Below are 12,832 nucleotides of genomic sequence, written 5' to 3' on the forward strand. Positions count from 1 at the left end.
TATAAAAGTTCTCCTCCCTATATAACATTTTTCTACTACAGTCTGATGGGCATTTTGTCCATTTTGTGGGACACTGACAGTGTATTATTACTATTTTAAAGGGGTTATCCAGGAATAGAAAAACAGAGCTAATTTCCTTTAAAAACAGCTTCACGTCTGTCCCCAGGTTGTGTGTGGTATTACTACTTGGCTCCATTCACTTCAATAGAACTGAGCTGCAGAACCGTACCCAACCTGGAAATAGACATGGAGCGGTCTTTAAAATAAATTTGGTCTGCTTTTCTTAACCCCTTTAACATAAGGGTACAGCGATATTTTCTATTAGGTTCACTGATAATCCAGATACTCAGGACCCAGCACTTGCCAGCACAATTCTGGGCTTTAAGGCAGAGTGGAGTTTGCAAATAAGCCCCTAAAGGACTCTCAGACTGTAAGACGCAAGATTATCTCATCTGATTGAAATTTTTGGCCCAATACCATCCCTACAGCGAAGCATTGTGGTGGCAGCATTATGCTGTGAGGGTGCTTCTCAGTGGCTGGGACAAGAAAACTGGTCAGAGTTGAGGGAAGGCTGAATATAAAAAAGTACTGCGATATCTTAAAAGCAATATTCCACTGCCCCAGCGTTCAGAACATTTTGTTCCAAACGCTGGGTGCAGGCTGCGGGGATTAAGACGTCACGAGGAGCGTGGCCATGACGTCACAACCACCACAGCCAGCACCCAGCGTTCGGAACATTTTGAACAAAATATTCTGAATGCTGGGGCAGTGGGGTACCCCTTTAATGAAAACATGATCCAGAGTGCTCTTACCTCGGACTTGGCTGAAGGTTCACTTTTCAACAAGACAATGGGGGAGATTTATCAAAATCTGTGTAGAGCAAGAGTGAAGTTGCCCATAGCAACCAATTCAATTGGTTCATTCATTTTTAAAAAGCCTTCTGAAAAATGCATTCTGATTGGTTGCTATGGGCAACTGCACCACTCCTCCTCTACAGAGGTTTTTATTAATCTACCCCAATGACCATATGCACACAGTCAAGAAAACACAGGAATAGCTAAGGGACATGTCTGTAAATGAGTGGCCCCACCAGAGTCCTTATTTGAACCCAATGGAACATCTCTAAAGAGACATGGAATTCATTGGGATCCTGCGGGACCTGTTGAAAAGCCTGTGGGCGCAGGCGATATTATGTATGTTGCAGGTGGTCATGTGCTATACCTGCAGGTACAGCAAATCCTGGACACTCCTGTGCCACAGAGTACTCAGCATACCCCAGCCCCCTGCTTTTTATATGTCCCAGCAAAAACGTCCTTGAACCTGTAGTCACTCACTAAAATTCATCTCAGTCGACTTCTGGTGCACAGCAAAGCTCATTGGGAGGCGTCGGACATTAGAGTCATGCTGTGTGCAGTCTCTAGTGTCCAACGCCTGGCTACGCTCCAGCTAGCTCTTCCCCTCGCTGTAAGTTTATGTCATTGTGACGGTGCCTCAGGTGCAGTGGTACAATGACAGGTCGGTGAAAGTGTTGTGATAATGTGATAATCTGAGGAAAGAGATGAATGTCTCTTAAAATGCGATTATACTGGACTCAACAATAAATCCACATTTATTATATTTAGTCCAGGCCTCCAGGTCCCTATCTCTCTAGTGCAATTTGGGCCAGCTTATTCTTTGAAGTGGCATCTCCCGGTGAAGGTGTCCTTCTGTTTCTCCTCATTTCTGCAAGTGTTAGGACCCGTTCTCTCCCAGGAGTGGGATTTATTTGTGATTTGATTGGCTTTTCCACAACTCCCTCAGGTAAGCATTACTTCTCTACAGGTAAGACTAGGTTCACATTACCCTCATGCTCCACTATATGGAGCTCAGTCGGCAAGTTTGTCATAACAACGGGAGTTTAGCAAAGAAAAAAAATTGTGGATACACAATTTTTTTTCTTCTGTAAACTACCGGATCCCCAATGGACCTCATTCAAGTCAATGGGATCTGTCAGGACCCGGTGGTGTCAGTTGTCCTCTGACCCGTTTTGGGGCCGTTTGGTGAAAAAAAAAACAGCTAGAACCAGAACAGGACGGAGCACAATGGCAATGTAAACCTAGCTTTATATTATAAATTTCATTTATCAGCAATCTTACCCTATGTGGCCCATGTTTTGTTAATTTCTTTTTTAGTTACTTTACCTCTTCAATGAGTTTTGCATTTGACTTCTCCAGTGTGTCAATTCGCACGTGGAGAGTGCTCACAGTGCCACTACAAGCAACAAAGGAAACGACACATATTAATTTGTTATATTGTTAGGCCATAGATTAAAGGGAATATGTCAGCTGTAGATAACATTCAGTGCTCAAATGTCTAAGAGGCTCTGCTGAGCGTCTACACTCCCCCACCCCTTCCTGCTTTGCCTTATGGATATACAGGGCTTATCTTCCAGCACTGAAGTGTGCATGTCATTTAGTCAAGGCAGGGAGGGTGAGGGAAGGAGCTTTGAGCATGATCTAGAGTTGACAGATTACCTATAAATGCTCAGTTGATTATACCCCTTCCCACCCCATTCCATATTAGCACATTGTAGCGAGTAGGTAGCTTCTGTACCACAATGTACAATTCTGGCATGGGGATGGCAAAGGAAATGTGCTTGTGCCATCTGTAGACAGTGTTAGCTTAAGGGTGCGTTCATACTACGGAATTACCACATAATTCAGCGCTCTGAATTCCGCAAGCGTAATTCCATGGTGTGAACTTAACATTACTGTGAATGGGTCTCCGCGGAAGAACTGCACAGCCATCAATGGTGACGACTCAGTGCCCCGTATTTTGAGCGGCGGCCGCCAGACGGAGATTACACAGTGTGAACGCACCCTTAAGGAGAAATTTGGCAAAAATAAACTTATCCCCTATCTACAGGATAAGGGATAGTAGCTGATAAGTAGCTGGTCACGGGGGGTCCCAGCACTCGGGCATCATTGGCACTCTCATAGAAATGAATCAATAGAAATGAATGGAAAGAGCCGGAGTCCCATCCCGGAGATCACGGGGGTTCCTGCGGTAGGAACCCCCGCAATCAGCTGCTTATCCCCTTATCCTGCGGATAGGGGATAAGTTGACTTTTGCCGGAGTTCTCCTTTAATATACAGCTGACACCCTGTTGAAACAGTTAACCTAAGTGATTTTAAAGGGAGGTGGGGGTCCTCTTTTAAACATAACTCATTATTTATTATGCAAAGCAATTGACCTTAAAAAAAACTGACTGCCAAAAACAGGAATAAAAAGTAACCATAAAGTCCTGCAACAATGTCAGACTCATCAGCCTGCCAGAAAGGATGAGGGGTCCACAACTATGGAGTTCCTGGTAAGATGGCTCAAGGACCTTTTCCCTACTGCTCAATTCTCCTCTATATGACAGAGCTCACCGTGTGCCGGCCAAGGCTCCTCCTTCCAATGCACCACCCAGACCCCTGCTGGCCTGTTTCCTCAACTGGAAAGATAGAGATCTTCTTCTGCAATTGACTCGTAAAGAGAAAACTAAACGTCATGACAACACCACTGTGATGTTCTTTTCTGATTTCTCACCCGTACTTTACAATGGTGAATTGCCGACTACTTCTCTGCCAGAGACCGACTGTTGTGCAGCCCTTCTGCCTGCACCTAGACATTTGTGGACTACCCTGGCCTGTCCCCTCCCACTCTTATCCTAACCCCACCCCCTTTTTCTGTTATACAGGTTGCTGATTAGCTGCTTCACTCCTGTCTCCTGCTCTTCAGAAAATTAAATATTGTCTTAACTACATATTTTAGGCAGCGCAATTAAATCCAAATAAAATTCATATTGTATTATACATTTCTTTGGCTATTTATTCCACAGTTGTATGCACATATTGGTGTGTGTTTATAATGGTGTATACTACATATGATGGCTAGTAACAGTCCTGAGTAGGGAGAAAAAACTATTTTGAAAAAAAAATTCATTTCATACCATTACAAGATACTGGGGGAGATTTATCAAAACCTGTGCAAAGGAAAAGCTGTTCAGTTGCCCATAACAACCAATCAGATGGCTTCTTTAATTTTTAGGAGGCCTTGTTAGGTTTTGATAAATCCCCCCCACTGTTTATTTCTAAATGTTCCACACCGTAGACATAAAGAATCCTGTTAATGACTGTCTTTTATGGTCCGACTACACTAAGGCAAAATGTGTCACCATGCATGAATTGAAAAAATTGAAATAAGGATGACAGTTGAACACTTACTTTAGTTGTCTGTTAAGTTCTTCAACATAGTTCTTTTGATCCAGTATTGCAGAAATGTGCACATCCCTGACATGGAAAGAGAATTAAATCAGTAGTGTTTATTCATCCAAAATACTAAAAAGATGCAATGGTGAAAGGAAGAATTTCGGTTCCAGGGGCGGACTGACACCACTTAGGGCCCTGGATCAAATAAAGCAAGGGCCCCTAGCAAGACTCCACCCCTGGCCCCACCTCTGCCCCACCCTTATTCCCGCCCAGTATGTATATGAATATTTGCCATACAAAGGAATAGGGGGTGCAGTGTGCTTGAGGCTATGGTGCCCTTTGAGGGATGGCAATGCCAATCACCGTAACTACACCAAGCGCTTAAAAACACTGAACTATCCTCTTCCTTTTTATGCCAATTTGGGATCTCTGCCTGTGATACCCAGTCCAACTAGGCTCCAGCCTCCACTCACCTTAAAGGGGTACTCCGGTGGAAAACTTTTTTTTTTTTTTTTTAAATCAACTGGTGCCAGAAAGATAAACAGTAAATTACTTCTATTAAAAATTCCTAATCCTTCCAGTAATTATTAGCAGCTGTATACTACAGAGGAAATTCTTTTTTATTTGGATTTCTTTTCTGTCTCAACCACACACACAGGTTTGCTATGGGGAATTTCTCCTTCTCTGTACAGTTCCTAAAATGGACATATGGTGTCAGAAGAGAGCATTGTGGACATGACAGAAAAGAAATCCAAAAATAAAAGAATTTCCTCTGTAGTATACAGCCGCTAATAAGTACTGGAAGGATTAAGATTTTTTAATAGAAGTAATTAACAAATCTGGCAAAAAACAGAGATATCAATGTCCGGCACTGCTGCTGACCACCGAAAAGGACCTGGATCTAGGATGAATAGGAGTAATCCCCGAAGCTGAGGTAGTGCTCTGACTTGTGAGACGAGTCAAATACAATGTGCAAGGAGAAGGTGAAAAAGTCGGCAGACTCACCAAGGCTTCTTTTTTCAGGGTTGCTTCTTTATTAAATACTCACATACAAAACTTTGTGCGAAAGGGGAGAGAGGATCACATGGAGGGGGGTATTCACTGTCTGGCGACAGAATCTGTTTCACTCGGTAATCGAGCTTCTTCTGGCCATGATTGTTAGGAACACTGTGCTGCTTCTTATACAGGTGGGTACTCAGGTTCAATCACTTAGAACCTCCCATCTGTCTTGACGTAAGACTTCAAGGCGTTGGCTTTTAATCCAGCCCTATAACGCCTTTACTATGTCAACGTCATAAGAATCCAGCGTATAATAATATCAATGGAAGGGGGAAAAAGTGCATTAAAAACAAGGTGCATAATCTATCTTATCATTCAGGCCTATAGGGCCTGTTGCTGATGTACGAATTATCCAGTGAGTTTCTCGCTGCAACAGTAAGCGATCTGTATCTATCCCCGGTCTGGGTTTAACTCTCTCCACGCCGGAGAAAGTTAATACATCAGACTTCCCTCCGTGAACTTCCACCATATGGGATATAAAACGAGGAGCTCCTTTTAGTGTGCGAAGAGAAAACATATGTTCCCTTATTCTCGCACAGAGCTGACGAATCGTTTTCCCAATATAGTGGTAGCCACAGGGGCAGAACATAACATAGACTACATATTTTGTTCGACAAGTTATTAGATCTGTAACAGTGTGTGTTATGGATCCCATGCGCATCGTTTTCAACTCAGCATTATATTTACAAAAATTACATGTTCTACAGGCGTAGTTCCCCTTTGGTGTCAATTGTTCTAGCCACTGTGTCTCTTTCTTAGGAGGCATCATTCTACTTTTTTGTAGTATATCTCCTAACGATTTATTCTTTCTATATGAGATAAGCGGTTTACGACTAGCTACTTCTTTCAGATCTGGGTCTCCTTCTATTATATGCCAGTTACGTCTGACTGCCTGTTCTATGACTTGATTGAGTGGTGAATTTTGAAAGGTGAATGCAAAGCGTTTTTTAGTGGGTACTGATTCTTTTTCTTTTTTGGTGTTCAGAAGGGTTTTTCTCTGGCACTTATCTGCTCGTTTGCGACCTTCTTTTATTAAGGTCCTCGGATAGGACCGTTCCAACAGGCGCTTTTCTAGATCATCTGCCTGTTCCCCATAAATCTCATCCGATTCATTGTTTCTTCGTAATCTCACAAATTGTCCGTAAGGGACACCCCTCTTCACTGAGTCTGGGTGAGAACTACCATAGTGAAGAAGGGTGTTCCTTGAAATAGGTTTTCTATAGCCTTCGCTGGTGAGCCTCTCTCCATGAACCCTAAGTTTTAGGTCTAGGAACTCTAATGATGTCCCCCCATATTGCGAGGTGAAGGACATATTCACAGAGTTAGTTGTGTTTAGATATGTGACAAAGTCATGAAATTGTACCTCTGAACCTGACCATGCTATAAGAATGTCATCCACATATCGCATGTATAATTTGATACATGCGATATATGTATTATTGGAAGAATAGACGATCTGGCTTTCCAAAACGGCCAAAAATATGTTTGCGTACGTGCAGGACACCGGGGTACCCATCGGGGTCCCGGTGTCCTGCTTGTACCACTGATCAGCAAACTTGAATGTGCTGTTTGATAGAAGGAAGGAAAGGGCTTCCTCTATGAACAGAATAAATTCGTTAGATTTATTCGACCATCTTAGGAAGTCTTTCATAGCTCCTATACCCGCCTCCGACGGGATGCGGGTATATAAGCTAACAACATCAATGGAGCATAAGCTCCAACCCGGTTCCCAAGTCATTGTTTGAATATTCTGTAAAAGATGGAGAGTGTCCTTAATGTAAGCTGGTATAGATGGAAGAAGTGGAGATAGTAACCATTCTAGATAGTGGGATAAATATTCGGTTACAGACCCCATTCCCGAGACTATCGGACGTCCGGGGGTTGGGGTCTGCTCTTTATGTACTTTTGGAAGATGGTACCATGTTGCCGGTTTAGGTGAATCAGGTATTAATCGTTCTGCATTCTTTTTTGATAGCATCCCTTGCTCTACAAATTTGTGTAAAAGTGTAGTAAGACCTTTTAAAATTTTTGGTGTTGGGTCCGTTTTAAGGGGGGTGTAAGTAGACCTATCACTCAATTGCCTTTCGGCTTCTAGTGTATACATGGTCTTATACATTAATACGACACTCCCTCCTTTATCAGCCCTAATAATAACTAGGTCTTCTCTCTTTTTTAGAGCGTTGAGAGCTATTTGTTCTGCAGTTGACAAATTGACAGGGGTTTCTCTGTACAATATAGACCTGAGGTCTTGTAATACTGAATTCTGAAATAAATCCAGTTGTCCTCCCGGGGGTATCGGGGGGTTAAATTTGGACTTTTTACCCTTGGTGAAGGCACTCCGACAGTGCCCAGGCTGGGCTCTGTTCGCAGGGTCTTCAAAATCATAGGCTAACATTTCAATACATTTCTTTTCCATTAATGTACATTCTGTGGGAAAAAAACCTAAACTATCTATTGTAGCTGGCGAATCTGCTTCACATTTACTCTGCTCATTATACTTTTTATTCAGGAAAAACTTAAATAGGTTAATGTCCCGTAAAGACTTGGCTAGGTCTATCTCAAATATGACTGGGTCAAAACGTTCTGTCAAACCATAGTTCAGACCTCTAGATAACAGGGTCAGTGTTGCTTCATTCAGTGTCTCTGAAGTGAGATTGATAACATTAGATATGGGGGATCTGGAAGCGTCCTCCTCGTTAATACATCCTATAATTCTGTTCTTCTTTTCTTTGGTTCTTTTTGATCTCGTCCTCCGTCCGCGCCGTGTGGACTTTGTCCTAAAGGGTGGGAGAGGTCGTTTTTTTCTTGTCTTACATCTTTTGAATCTTTGGCTATATTCACATTATATGCGGTTTCAGTGCAATTATTAGAGTAGTATGAAGCGGGTCGACGTGATTGACGATAGTTCTTGCTAGTAAGTGTAGTCGCTTTTCCATGCCACTGAAATTCTTTTTCTTGGTCATAGTCAGTTTTATCTCTGAGAAATTTTTCCCGTTTCTTTCTTTTCACGTCTTCCTGCAGTAACAGAATTCTATTTTCTAATTTAGGAAAAAACGCTTGTTTCTGTTCATCTGTAGCTCTTTTTGTGTACTCTGCTTTTGCTTTATTAAGATTTTAGCTGATTTTGTCGTGCTCTATTCTATTCCTAGTTAGCACGATCTGTAATAGCTTGATAGAATGCTCGTGGTGCGCCTGTTTCCACAGGGTGACAAACGTGAGGTCCTCCTGGAACTGAGCTGGTGCTTTGTACGCTCTGAGTCCTCGTGGAGATCTCTCACTGTGCAGGTAGGACTGGAGTGAGTTAATGGTCCAAAAGATGTTAATTTCTTTATCAGATAGATTAAGAATACGTTGCTCTAATGATTTCACTTCAATGAGCTCCACATCCTCTTTATGATTGCATTCCAAAAAATACCCCCCTGGGTCCTCTCTCCCTGTGAGTAATATATCCTCCATTTTTCTTATCATCCCATCCGTATCTGTGTCCATGTTTTGTGGCGTGGTGTCAGTCATGTGTAGCGTGCACAAGAACAAAGGCAAGTTCTCAAAGACAATACAGGCAAAAAACAGAGATATCAATGTCCGGCACTGCTGCTGACCACCGAAAAGGACCTGGATCTAGGATGAATAGGAGTAATCCCCGAAGCTGAGGTAGTGCTCTGACTTGTGAGACGAGTCAAATACAATGTGCAAGGAGAAGGTGAAAAAGTCGGCAGACTCACCAAGGCTTCTTTTTTCAGGGTTGCTTCTTTATTAAATACTCACATACAAAACTTTGTGCGAAAGGGGAGAGAGGATCACATGGAGGGGGGTATTCACTGTCTGGCGACAGAATCTGTTTCACTCGGTAATCGAGCTTCTTCTGGCCATGATTGTTAGGAACACTGTGCTGCTTCTTATACAGGTGGGTACTCAGGTTCAATCACTTAGAACCTCCCATCTGTCTTGACGTAAGACTTCAAGGCGTTGGCTTTTAATCCAGCCCTATAACGCCTTTACTATGTCAACGTCATAAGAATCCAGCGTATAATAATATCAATGGAAGGGATGGGGGAAAAAGTGCATTAAAAACAAAGTACATTAAAAACAAGGTGCATAATCTATCTTATCATTCAGGCCTATAGGGCCTGTTGCTGATGTATGAATTATCCAGTGAGTTTCTCGCTGCAACAGTAAGCGATCTGTATCTATCCCCGGTCTGGGTTTAACTCTCTCCACGCCGGAGAAAGTTAATACATCAGACTTCCCTCCGTGAACTTCCACCATATGGGATATAAAACGAGGAGCACCTTGTTTTTAATGTACTTTGTTTTTAATGCACTTTTTCCCCCATCCCTTCCATTGATATTATTATACGCTGGATTCTTATGACGTTGACATAGTAAAGGCGTTATAGGGCTGGATTAAAAGCCAACGCCTTGAAGTCTTACGTCAAGACAGATGGGAGGTTCTAAGTGATTGAAGCTGAGTACCCACCTGTATAAGAAGCAGCACAGTGTTCCTAACAATCATGGCCAGAAGAAGCTCGATTACCGAGTGAAACAGATTCTGTCGCCAGACAGTGAATACCCCCCTCCATGTGATCCTCTCTCCCCTTTCGCACAAAGTCCTTGCACATTGTAATTAACAAATCTGTTTAACTTTCTGGCATCAGTGGATTAAAAAAAAAAAAAAAAAAAAGGTTTCCGCTCACTACATGATGGCACAGTCAGATATATAACTCATATGTCTGACTGTGCCATCATATAGTGAGCGGTTATAGGGAGGTAGAAAATAGCAACTAGTCCATTCATAAGCCACAAACTTTACCTTTTCTGCCCCCTGCTTAGGTGAGGCTGAAGCCTCTTAGATTTATTACAGAACAGCACAGCAGCGCAGAGTATTTCTGGAGGGAACTGTAGTGAGGCAGACTATCTGCTTCACTACAGTTCCTGACAGAAATACTCTGTGCTGCTGGGAAGCCTGCTCCATCTTCTACCTGCCTTTCACCGCCCTCTACACGATAGCACAGTCAGAAATATAAGTTATATTTCATACATAACTTACATCTCAGACTGTGCCATCATGTAGGGAGCGGTGAAAGGCAGGTAGAAGATATATACAACTATACATTGCCACCCACCCACCTGGCCAGGCCAGCATGTTTTTGGGTCCATGCAGATGCCGACTGAGAACGCTGGCAGAGAGATCAGGGAACTTCTTCGGCAGGGCTCCGTACACGGAGGACAAGCAGGGCTCCGTACACTGAGGACAAGCGGGGCTCCGTACACTGAGGACAAGCAGGGCTCCGTACACTGAGGACAAGCAGGGCTCCGTACACTGAGGACAAGCAGGGCTCCGTACACTGAGGACAAGCAGGGCTCCGTACACTGAGGACAAGCAGGGCTCCGTACACTGAGGACAAGCAGGGCTCCGTGCACTGAGGACAAGCAGGGCTCCGTACACTGAGGACAAGCAGGGTTCTGTACACTGAGGACAAGCAGGGCTCTGTACACTGAGGACAAGCAGGGCTCTGTACACTGAGGACAAGCAGGGCTCTGTACACTCAGGACAAGCAGCGCTCTGTGCACTGAGGACAAGCAGGGATCTGTATACTGAGGACAAGCAGGGATCTGTACACTGAAGACAAGCAGGGATCTGTACACTGAGGACAAGCAGGGCTCTGTACCCTGAGGACAAGCAGGGCTCTGTACACTGAGGACAAGCAGGGATCTGTACACTGAGGACAAGCAGGGCTCTGTACACTGAGGACAAGCAGGGCTCTGTACACTGAGGACAAGCAGGGCTCTGTATACTGAGGACAAGCGGGGCTCTGTACACAGAGGACAAGCGGGGCTCTGTACACTCAGGACAAGCAGGGCTCTGTACACTCAGGACAAGCAGCGCTCTGTGCACTGAGGACAAGCAGGGATCTGTATACTGAGGACAATCAGGGATCTGTACACTGAAGACAAGCGGGGATCTGTACACTGAGGACAAGCAGGGCTCTGTACCCTTAGGACAAGCAGGACTCTGTATACCGAGGACAAGCAGGTCTCTGTCCACCGAAGATAAGCGGGGCCCTGTACACCGAGGAGAAGTGGGGCCCTGTATACTGAGGAGAAGTGGGCCCTGCACACTGAGGAGAAGCGGGGCCTTGCACACTGAGGACAAGCAGGGCTCTCTACACTGAGGACAAGCAGGGCTCTGTGCACCGAAGACAAGCAGGGCTCTGTACACTGAAGACAAGCAGGGCTCTGTGCAGTGAGGACAAGCAGGGCTCTGTGCAGTGAGGACAAGCAGGGCTCTGTGCAGTGAGGACAAGCAGGACTTTATACACCGAGGACAAGCAGGGCTCTGTACACTGAAGACAAGCAGGGTTCTGTGCACTGAGGATAAGCGGAGCTCTGTACATTGAGGAAAAGTGGGGCTCGTAGACGTCATACGGAGGTGGAGTCGTGACGTCACGATCTTCCATCCCCGTGGTCGGGAGCCAGACCCTCCAGCTCTTCCGGAGCAGTAACAGGTGGGTGCTGCGTGATATATTGCCGGGGTTCCCAGCGGCGGGACCTCCGCGATCAGACATCTTATCCCCTATCCTTTGGATAGGGGATAAGATGTCTAGGGGTGGAGTACCCCTTTAAAATAATTACATGTTATTAAGACTGATTAAAATAGTTTAATTCTCGTACACAGTATAATCTATGGAGTAGCTAAAATGCTTCAGAGAAAATCACCAGTTGTAAGAAGACACATCACCACATAAATCAGATCAATTGCACATATCCCTATATATTCACCATCTACTGGTTACTATCATGTGCCATAAAGTACAGAAGAATCAGGGCTAATGCTTATTGTGATGACTTGCTCTTGCAAATAGGTGCGGTTGCAGTATAGAGGCAAGGAAGCAGTATTTTCCAAATCAAAGTTCAGTGTTTTATTCACACTTGTCATACAGCAAACTGTCTTTGAATGCAGAACAAAGGAGAATGTAACAAAAGTCCAGTTGTATTTCTTAGGTGTTTGTGCACACCTCAGACTATGCCATGCAGCATCAAGCAAGTCTTTTTCAGGCCTCCAGGCAGGCTGCTCACCAGCTTCCAATCTTGGAGCAAATGTAGGGAAGAACTCCACTCTCAGCTCTCACGGGCAGTGTGAGCTGCAACTAGCAAATCCCCCTCAGCTGGTGAAACAGGTTGCCTTTAAGGCCAACAAAAGCGGCCTGGATTGTGGGGAATAACCCCCACCCTGCACTTGGTCATTCCCAGTAAGAGCAGTCCCGGATTGGCCTTCCAGCCATACTACGGCCATAGTGTCAGACTGCATCGCAGCACAGACACTGAATGAACCACCACGATAACTTTCACCTTGTCACATTATTTATACTTCCAATTCAATGTCTATCCTCCTAACAGCATTACTGGTTTCAGATACAATCATGCAGCAATCACTCCATAGTAAGGTTGTAAACTCCACTTAGGTACAGTGGTCCCTCAACATACGATGGTAATTCATTCCAAATGAACCATCGTTTGTTGAAACCATCGTATGTTTAGGGA

At 44.2% G+C, this 12,832-nt stretch overlaps 1 protein-coding gene across 2 annotated transcripts in view; it reads right to left on the reverse strand.

The window, feature by feature from the left end:
• RUFY2 (RUN and FYVE domain containing 2) overlaps positions 1–12,832 on the reverse strand; it is a 56,176-nt gene that overhangs the window by 14,704 nt on the left and 28,640 nt on the right. For both annotated transcript variants that reach the window (XM_056530294.1, XM_056530293.1), the window contains exons 8-9: positions 4,248–4,313; positions 2,181–2,250 (exon numbers count right to left, since the gene is read on the reverse strand). In XM_056530294.1, the coding sequence (XP_056386269.1) occupies positions 2,181–2,250; positions 4,248–4,313 (136 nt within the window). The remainder of the gene's footprint in view (positions 1–2,180; positions 2,251–4,247; positions 4,314–12,832) is intronic.

This window comes from Hyla sarda, chromosome 7 (genome assembly GCF_029499605.1).
Source record: "Hyla sarda isolate aHylSar1 chromosome 7, aHylSar1.hap1, whole genome shotgun sequence".
Taxonomy (NCBI): Eukaryota; Metazoa; Chordata; class Amphibia; order Anura; family Hylidae; genus Hyla; species Hyla sarda.